Source organism: Strongylocentrotus purpuratus, unplaced genomic scaffold (genome assembly GCF_000002235.5).
Source record: "Strongylocentrotus purpuratus isolate Spur 01 unplaced genomic scaffold, Spur_5.0 spur5_scaffold_8, whole genome shotgun sequence".
NCBI lineage: Eukaryota > Metazoa > Echinodermata > Echinoidea > Camarodonta > Strongylocentrotidae > Strongylocentrotus > Strongylocentrotus purpuratus.
The window spans coordinates 18,647,758-18,658,429 of NW_022145614.1; the positions used below are offsets into that span (position 1 = coordinate 18,647,758).

Consider the following 10,672-nt stretch of genomic DNA (forward strand, 5'->3'; position numbering starts at 1 on the left):
CGACATACTAATACTTTCAAAAGTAAATTGGTGATGATTCAATTTGATCTTACAACTCAATGTAGCGATTTCGTGTTTCGTATGTAAAGTAATTATTGCGACATACTAATACTTTCAAAAGTAAATTCGTGACGATTCAAGAAGGTCTTACAACACAATCTAACGGTTTCGTGTTTCGTTTGTAACGTAATTGTTGCGACAAGCTAGTACTTTCGAAAGTAAATTGGTAATGATTACATACTAGTACTTTCAAAAGTAAATTGGTAATGATTCAAGTAGGTTTTACGACTCAATGTAACCATTTCGTGTTTCGTATGTAATGTAATTATTGCGACATACTAATACTTTCAAAAGTAAATTGGTGATGATTCAATTTGATCTTACAACTCAATGTAGCGATTTCGTGTTTCGTATGTAAAGTAATTATTGCGACATACTAATACTTTCAAAAGTAAATTGGTGATGATTCAATTTGATCTTACAACTCAATGTAGCGATTTCGTGTTTCGTTTGTAACGTAATTATTGCGACATACTAGTACTTACAAAAGTAAATTGGTAATGATTACATACTAGTACTTTCAAAAGTAAATGGGTGATAATTCAAGAAGGTCTTACAACTGAATATAGAGATTTCGTGGTTCGTTTGTAACGTAGTTATGAGACATACTCGTACTTTCAAAAGTAAATTGGTGATAATTCAAGAAGGTCTTACAACTGAATGTAGCGATTTGGTGTTTCGTATTTAACGTAGTAATTGAGACATACTCTTACTTTCAAAAGTAATTTGATAAAGATTCAGGTAGGTCTTACAACTCAATATATAGATTTCGTGTTTCGAATGTAACGTACTTACTGAGACGTACTAGTAGCCTACTTTCAAAAGTAATTTGGTGATGATTAAAAAATGTCTTACAACTCAATGTAGCGATTTCGTGTTTCATATGTAAAGTAATTATTGCGACAAGCTAGTACTTTCAAAAGTAAATTGGTGGTTATTAATTTTGATCTTACAACTGAATAGAGCGATTTCGTGTTTCGTATGTAACGTAATTATTGAGACGTACTCTTACTTTCAAAAGTAACTTGGCAAAGATTCAGGTAGGTCTTACAACTCAATATATAGATTTCGTGTTTCGAATGTAACGTACTTACTGAGACTTACTAGTAGCCTACTTTCAAAAGTAAATTGGTGAAGATTCAAGTACGTCTTACAACTCAATATATAGATATCGTGTTTCGAATGTAACGTAATTACTGAGACGTACTAGTAGCCTACTTTCAAAAGTAATTTAGTGATGATTCAAGAAGGTCTTACAACTGACTGTAGCGATTTCGTGTTTCGTATGTAACGTAATTATTGAGACGTACTAATACTTTCAAAACTAAATTGGAGATGACTCCAGTTGATCTTACAACTCAATGTAGCGATTTAGAGTTTCGTTTGTAACGTAATTGCGACATACTCGTATTTGAATAATTCAACTTCAGTGAGAGGTTGTTAACGAATGTATTGTTAAATTGTGGTAGCAAACATAAATACCTATATAAAATAATGAAAAGACTTCGCAATCATGCATATTTTGTCTGATTCTAGTTGTTTTCAATTAAATCATTTCTAGGAGCATGAAAACTTGACAATAACAATACCTTTTCTCAATAGCAAAACATTGGATTATACTAGCGTTAAAGAAACGACAAGTAATGCCTACAATATGAAAAACATATAAATAATTTGTATTACCTTTAAAAATATTTTTCATCACCACCACTGTTATCACCATTACCATCACTATCACCATCACCATCATCATAATCACTATTCCTATCATTATCAGCAGCAGCAGCACCACGTTAATCATTTTCATCAGCATCATCAACATCATCATCACTATCCTCATCATCATCATCACCACTATCGCTATCATCATCAGCAAGTTAGACATTATCACCACCATTATCACTATCATCATCATTAGGCCTTTAAAAAAGGATGTTGTATTGCCCTTTAGGTGACAGAACCTGTGTCGGTCGATGGGATTTCTTTTTCTTTTTTAAAACTTACACGAACACGAGGCCGGGGTCTACTTGAATACGCTATAAAGCAGGATTTCGACATTAGGGCAGAAGACGACTGAGAATTTGGGAATAATTTGATGATTTTATGCATTTATATCCCATTCAAACAAACAAAATACTTTTGTTTGTATTCATTGGAGGAAAAAAATTGAAAAAAAAACAGTGTAAAAAAAAGCTATAAGAAAAAGCCGACTGTAGATTTTAAGACTTTTGGGTCGGTAGCAAAGGGCAATACATCTTTCTTTGTTAACGCCTCATCATGATCATCATCACTATCATCATCAGTATCACCATCACTATCATCACTATCATCATCATCATCACAATCATCATCATCATCATCATCATCATCACTATCATCATTATTATCGCTATCACTTTCACCATCATCACTATCACCATCATCACCACCATCATCATCATCGTCACCATCACCATCACTATCAACCATGGGTGTCGATCCCGGGGGGGGGGGGGGGGATGGGGGATATATCCCCCCCCCCCCCCAATATTTCAGGTGAGGGGATAGCCTGTACAATCATCCCCCCCCCCCCAATAATTCACCATCAACAAAATAAAAAAAAATAATAATGACGAGAGCCCGATGAGAGTAAGATGGCCATCAATATACACATTTTGCTATCTCATTTTTATAATACATACATCTATAAGTAGAAAACGAAGTAAATGAGACAACCGTATATGAGACAAGAATAAATTGAATTCTCGCTCATACGGCTTCATCAGGAATTGATGAATTTATTCAATTTATTCAATCCACAGCATCATAGAAATGTAGTGCGCCAAATGCAAAGCTGCAGCGTTAAAAAGCAACGAGCTAAATGTTAAGCTCGAAGCGCAAAAGTGCAAAAACGAAGTAGAGAGTGGGAGAGAGAGATAATGAGAGACAGAGGGGATAATAACCCAGGTAGCAAGCCCATGTGGGACCCACATGGATCCCATATTCTCTGAAACATGGGCCCCATATGGAAAACCATCTGGGGCCCTAAGGCATCTGCACCCAAGAAACATATAAGACAGATTGGACCCAGATGGGACCCATACCAAACTGGGCCCTAATGGCCAGCTTAATCCCAGCTGGTACCCATATTGGTTAACCCAGATAATATCCCATTTTGGTTAACCCAGATTTCCCCATGTGTTACCCATTATGGAGGGGGAAACTTCATTCAGACAGTCGAGAACGGTACAAAAGATCGTCTTCTTTTTATAATAATTTAAGGAAACGCCTAAGCTTCCACGCTTTGCGCGGGAGGGGGAGAAACTAAATTCAGACAAGGATTAACAGTCGAGAACGGTACAGCAAATCGTCTTCTTTTCTTAATACTTTAAGGAAGCGTCCATAAGCTTCCGCGCTTCGCGCGGGAGGCCTATCACCCACACCCCCTTATGAGCGCGCTTCGCGCGCTCTTTAAGTGATTCGTTTGCTCACTACCGCCCCTCCCTAAAATAAGATCCTAGCTCCGCGCCTGCATTGAAAGATATAGCTATGAGGCTGACTAAGTTTACGAAATAATTCGTATATTTATGTCGTCAAGGAAAATGACCATTTGCGCATACGCAAGTACTATAGATAGTCCATAGGAAAAACAATTTAGCCGTCGGCCCCGGGATAATAGGGTAAAATTTGAAGATATTGGGACATTTATTTTTGTCGGTAATCGTTGGCCTCTACCCCCCCCCCCCCCCCCCCCCACTGAAAAAAAGTCTAGCGACGCCCCTGGGTAGGCCCACACTGCAGGCAAGAGTCAGGACTAACATTTAGCATGTTATTTATTTTTATTACCACTCTTATATTCTCTGAAATGTTATCTTTATTGAGGGTAAATTGAAAAAGTTAATAACTTAAAAGGGAGGGGTGCAACCTGCTACACGCTTCTACCTCTTGGGTGCTTTGATCCATTACCGAAAATATTTTGGCACCTATCATCCCCCCAACCACGGATACAAATCGACACCCCTGATATCAACACTATCATCACAAGTTTCAATATCATGATCATCTTCATGACCAAAATATAATCTTCATGATAGCAGTCATCCCCCCTGTAAACCATACATAAATCATCTGTTTGGAGCCAGAAGGGCATTAACTCATATACTTTTACAGAGAGTGAACGCCCTTTTGGATCTGAAAAGACAACATGCCACGACTGGAAGAAAATACACAATCACCACTGGCTACACTGAACTTTATCGATCATTTCGCTTTATTCTTGGAAAAAAATGTAGCTAAGTTGTACACTGTACACATAACATTTACTTACAGTTGACAAGTTTTCAAGGTTTTACCCTTCACACCACAACAAGATTGATCTTTAGCAATAGCAAGACAATAGTGAACATTTTATTATTCATGAAGGACTTGGAATCATGTTATTCGTCATTTTACCCCGGTTCCCAACATAAAAAATCCTCTGTGTGCCCATGCCTTGTATTGAGCCATAATGCATGGCCGTCAAGAGGATTTGTTTACGTTGGGAACCGGGGTAAATGGCAATAAATTATTGAAAATTTATTGCATTTTCTGTTTTGTTTTTAAATTTATGGAAACTGCCCCCTTCCCTAGCCCCCGCTGCGTACAGTCATGGTTCAGTGACAAAGCAATGACCTCGTAACTGTGAGGCCCCAGGATCAAAACCGTGTCGATGAGCTATATTAGTGCCCTTTTGTGGGGCATTAATCCTCATTACTGTCAGTTATGACCTAAGGGCGTAGGTCCCCTAGTTGATAAGCATAGTAGCATACACATGCTTTAGCAGTAGCTCAAAACACATTGGCGAATTATTATTCAATAAAATCTGAGAATGTATACTATTATCTAGATCTATTATTTTTAAATTATTTTTAAAATAATTCCATAAATTGGGGTAAAACAAAAATATTCCAACGAAGCGTTACCTTAAAATGGGGTGCGAATACGAAGTCAACGAAGAGAATATCATATATTTTGCTTGTAATAAGCATTTCCTCTTGTCTGATTTGATATTAACACCCTTTCTTTTCAACTGCCTAATAGTCAATATAAATAAATGACCTATTATTTTTGCAATGAGATAAAACACTTAATGGCTTTTGACCCGCATTCATTGCTTCAACCTAAACTTGGTGCAAGAGGATTTTGACAATTCTTTTTGAGAAGCCTGGTGCTCAGTCATCCACAATTATTGGTACCATTAAGCACTGTATTAGTTGCCCGTTATCATGAAATGTGATTCAAGGTCACATAGGTTATAACTTGTTAATTAGAAGCTACCAAAGTTGGGTACAAGTTTTATGATATGATTTTATGTTTTCCCCTGTATGCAATGGATATGAAATGCAAAACAAATTAAAGGATTTCTATTTGATGAAGTTGATATCAAAGGGAGGGCAGGGGCGGGGGTGAACGTGGTATTTTGTCGAAATACATTTAAATAATTCGTCGCTACACCGTGACGAAAATGTTTATTTACATAGCCCTTTTTTATCTTTGATTGGTACGATAATATAGTACCAATTATAAAAGGGAAAATATTACTTTACAAATGTAATTTTCAAAGTGATAAAAATACAACCAAGGATTAAAAAAGACGCCCTGTTGGTAAAGTCGTTCCGTCTTTACCTAATCAAATATTCTCCAATGAAATCTGGCTTTGGGTAGTCAAATATTTCGAAATCTTTCTCGTAAATTTTCCACAATTTCTTTAAATTGTCTTTGGGTAAATCTCGAAAAGCTTTTTCAAGTTTAGCGGTGCTGTTCGTTGGGTGACTATTGCTTTTAGACGGATATTCAATCAACGAGTCTACCTGCAAATCTGTGAGCATATACTTTGCGTCTTCTGAAACAGTTTCTAAATGGCCTACGTAATCGTATCTAATTTTACATGGTGAACAAATCTTGAACATTTCTTCCCAATGGTCGTCAAAGAACGGCCGATTGGACTGTGTCAAAAACTTTACAAATTCTGTCCAAGTTATGTTTTCACCCGTTTTTAGCTCTGTCGCTGTTGCATGCGATCTGAATTGCTTCATGATAGTTTTCGCAAAACCCTGGAAGTATGGGGCTTTTCGATACTGAACAATATCCCCAAATTTATTATTGAAGGCTGACACCACGCGCCCAAACGGGTTGCGCACGTAAATGAATTTCTTGTATGTTTGTAACTTCTGCTGTTGCTCTGCGCGCGATAATTCGGCGAGGCGCTTCATGCCGTTGTGTTCGTGGACTTCGTCGGATAGCATCTCGCTGATGTTTTTCTTGCTCCAGTTCAAAATCATCATCACCCTCTTCCAATTGCTGCATCCGACCTTCGGAATGAAACAATAGAGAAGCTTGTGCTTGTCACTGAAGTATATATGGCGATATGTGGTGTAGCTAATACCACTTTGATTCAGTTCTGGATGCTTGGCGCACTTCTGAAGTATCAACTCTCTCCTCAGGCGATTGACCTCGCTTTGGGCTGACATGAATTCTTCTACACTGTCCTTCATCTCATCCGTCCGAATTTCAGTGTCCTTATACGAGGGAAGATATGAATAAGGGGAGAGAGAAAGAGATAGAAAGAGAGGGGTGAAGAATATGGTAAAATATGTTTATAATATCTTACTTTTGATCTCAAACAAGGGAAAATAACAAGGAACACAACCAATTACAAAAGCTGCTCAATATAAGTCGACATGATTAAAGTAGCTGCCTCAAACGATCACCGTCGTTTGCAGGTGTATGTGTATCTTTGGGGGTGGGGGTGGTGGTGGCTAGTGCATAACGATTGGGTCGAAGGTCAACAAGGTGTACTTTGTGTGTAAAAAGAAATGACAAACATGAGAATAATGGTTTGAATATGATAAACAAAGTCGCCGAACTATTCTGGAATCGGGTCACATTTCTCAAAACTTGCTGCTCATAAATGACAAGTTTATTTTAAAACAAATACAAATGGTCTGTTAATAACAAAACACTATTGCAATGGACAGATTTATGGTGTGTAAAAAAGATCTTTTGAAATATAGGTAGTATAACCCCATATTCTGAGGAAGTCACGCGTTTATGTTATATTGAGCTATACACATGTGTATAAATACCCAAAGTTCAAATTTATATTAAACAGGTTAATTACTTGAAACTCATAATAAAAAAAATATCAATTAAAAGGTCTTTTATTATCAGATGATACACATTTATTTCGATTTTTTTAAATATCATAAACTTGGAAATTCTTTCATATTTTCAGCCACCCCTATCTCATCTTGCAAACGTTTTAGAATGGATGCCATGTCATGCAATGCCCCCCCCCCCCCTCAAAAAAATAAAAAAAAATCACGCCTTAGCTGGTCTACTTTTCACACTGGTTTTGCTTAACCCCGTACTTTGCTTAGCCCCGTACTATCCTTAACCCCGGACTATTTTTTTGGCTTTTCTCACTGCAATTCCTTAGCCCCGTACTAGCCATGGCCATGGAATTCATTAATTCGCTTCACTGCGTAGTCCCGGACTATTTTTCGTTTCTGTTCTCATTCATTTGCTTGGCACCGCAATTGCGGAGTTAGCAGTAGTTAGCACCAGGGCGAGGTTAGCCCTGCTATTTTGCAGGGTTAGTTAACCCCGTACTATAGGTGGGGTTAGCCCACTTTGGTAAAAACGAGTCTGAACAGAAAGTGGAACGTTTGGGGGGGGGGGGGGGGCTGACACACAAAAATCCGCACCACCCTACTCTGACATGCAGGCCCCGCTGAACGTTTCGCAAAGTGGGGTCTAGGGGCAAAGCCCCGGCGGGGGTCAAGGGGCAGAGCCCCCGAAGCTCAAGGGGTATGGGCATCAGTGGCGGATTCAGGAATTTGTTACGGGGGGGGGGCACAAAATGGCATGGGGTTAAATTTATGTAAAACGATGAGGCGACAGAACGAGGCTTTAGCGGCAAGGGAGCGGAGCGACCAAGCGAGGGTGGGCCCAGAACCCCCTCCCAGAGTAAGAAGCATTTGCAATTTTAGAACCAAATTAGACGCATTTTCAGGCACTTCCTTAAGTAATATGACGTAAAATTGCCTTCTCCTACCCCTTCCAAGATTAGGGATCTTGTGCAATTTGAGAACCACATTTGGCGCATTAATGTCCACCGGCACTTCCTGGAAAAAACGAGGCCTTCTGATTGGTTAGAAGTTAGAGAAAAGTGATCTGTCACGTCTTGAGACGTTGTATATGCTTTGATGCCGCACAATGCACAAAGACGGTGGTCCGGTACTTCATCAGTAGTACTTGCAAAACATTTCTCGAGTGTATAAACTGTGTAGTTATCAGGGGCGTCGCTAGGTCTGTGTCAGTGGGGGAGTGGGGAGGGTGTATATAGAGGCCACCGATTACCGACAAAACGAGCAACAAATATACCGACAAATATATTAATGCCAATGTCCAAACGTCTACAAATTTAACCCTATAAACCCGGGGACGGGAACTAAGTTATTTTTCAGTCTCCCCATCCCGCGCGAAGCGCGGAAACTTCATTAAATTATTAGAGAAAGAAGACGATCCGTTGTACCGTTCTTGACTCTTAATCCTTGTTTGAATTCATTTTCGCCCATCCCGTGCAAAGCGCGGAAGCTTTGACACCTCATTAAATTATTAAAGAAAGAAGACGATTCATATACCGGTTCCAACTCTTAATCCTTGTCTGAATTCATTTTCGCCGATCTCGCGCGAAGCACAGAAACTCTGAGGTTTCATTAAACTATTACTCTTGATCCTTGTCTGAATTCATATACGCCAATCTAGCGCGAAGCGCGGAAGCTTCCACGTTTCATTAAATTATCAGAGAAAGAAGACGATTCGTTGTATCGTGTTCTTGTCTGAATTCAGTTTCCCCCACCCCCCCCCCCTCCCCCGTCCCGCGCCCCCCCCCCCTGGCCCTCAAGGGGGGGTGCAATTTTTCAAATTTTCGAGGACCTAAAGAAATGCGCATTTTGTTGAAAATCATGTGATATTACTTGTATATGGAATTGAAAATAAGTCATGGTTCAATTTTATTTGGGGGGGGGGGCTGGCGCCCCCAAGCCCCCCCCCCCCACCAGTACGCCAGTGACCCCACCTATAGTACGGGGTTAATTAAAATATTGCCAGTGTGAAAACAGTATAGAAGAAGAACGGCGTAACGCAGCTGCAATAACAGATAAGATTCAGTTCTGGTTATGCGCTTGAATTGTGAAAGAAACTTTCTGGAAGCAACTGGAAAATATTAATTATGACATAGGAGGTAGTATACTGTCAGGCTATGGTATTTCCTACCATAATCATAATAAATCAATTCAGTTTTGCTGAAAGCCACACGCATTGTACACAGAAGTGTGTATCATGGGACTTACAACCATGTGTCATGAAGGTTTTGTCCATTCACTTCATATATCGAATATGAGGGCTCTTCAAGAGTAATCTATTCAGGGGAAATTGTTCTTCCCGATATTGTTTCACACTAACATTAAAATAATGCATAAGCTGACAAATCATGTTCCGCCTTCCCCAGAACTCAACCTTCTCTTTAGGTTAAGCAAAGACGTTATTACCTTATTTTCGGATCTCTGAACCACTGCAGTTGTCAACTTCTCGGTGAGGTTCTTGGGAGAGAAATCTGCATAAAACATTTAAATCAATTGACATTTCAATTAACATGTTTCTTTATGGGTGAAAATTAACATCGAAATGACGAGAAATTAAATTTACCCGAGACATATGGATCATTAAAGTAATAGTTTATAATTACTAACTGTGGGAACGGATGAATAAGAAAAAAGAGGGAAATGTTTTTGACGTTACTTTTATCGGAAATAATGAAAGACATTGACATTTATTTTAGTCATTGAGAATCCATGATTGCTATTTTTTCCGGGGGCAGGGGTGGGGGGTGTACATAGCCTACACATGTTAAAATAACCACATTTCAGGTCAACCACAAATATAAAAACTCACTGCTTGCAAAATACTGATGTAAAATATAGTTAAATAAAATATTATGAAATAAAATAAAACAAATTAAAATACAAAAGATATGAAATACAAAACAATAAAATGACTTTAAATGGAGGAAATGAAATATAAATAAATGAACTGATATAAGATAAAATTACCATGAGAAATCAGACTGAACAAGAAAACCAGGTTTCATCCCACAGATCACAGAAACAATGCGGTTAATTATTAAACGAAATGAAACCATTATAAAGACGGTCCTTCCATCTCCTCCCTGTCTGTTTGAAATGGGAATTGGATCATACTTCATACATAAACTTGTTACTAGTTACATAGACTAGTCACACCAAATCGGACGTCTCGCCTGAAACGCCTAAAACGCCTGAAACACGATCACCCCTGCTATCGAAAAATACCTGGAAAGCGGGCAGGTCGAAAAAAGGGGAAACTAAAAACTTCTCATACAAAAAAAGAAATGATTTAGCAAGCTGATTTAATATCGGATATGGAAATTGGACCCTCTGCAGGCGCGTACGCAGGGGGGGGGGGGGGGGTGTTAAATCCCCTTCATTTTTGTTTGTTATGTGTGTATTTTGGAGCTAACTCACAAATAGAAATCTTAACCCTCCCATTATAT

The 10,672-nt window shown here is 38.7% G+C and overlaps 1 protein-coding gene across 1 annotated transcript; it reads right to left on the bottom strand.

The window, feature by feature from the left end:
* Positions 1 to 4,937: 4,937 nt before the first annotated feature.
* LOC115920214 (carbohydrate sulfotransferase 10-like) lies at positions 4,938 to 10,071 on the bottom strand. Its single transcript, XM_030975503.1, has 2 exons — positions 9,633 to 10,071; positions 4,938 to 6,596 (listed from the first exon to the last, which is right to left on the bottom strand). Exons 1-2 carry the CDS (start codon positions 9,708 to 9,710, stop codon positions 5,700 to 5,702), a joined length of 975 nt encoding a protein of 324 aa, XP_030831363.1. The 5' UTR covers positions 9,711 to 10,071; the 3' UTR covers positions 4,938 to 5,699.
* Positions 10,072 to 10,672: the final 601 nt, after the last annotated feature.

Excerpts from the sequence above, each read along its gene's own strand:
- LOC115920214 (XM_030975503.1), bottom strand. The coding sequence starts at position 9,710 with ATGTTTTATGCAGATTTCTCTCCCAAGAACCTCACCGAGAAGTTGACA. Across the intron at positions 6,597-9,632 it reads TTCAGAGATCCGAAAATAAG|GACACTGAAATTCGGACGGA; the intron begins GTAATAACGTCT and ends CCCTCGTATAAG.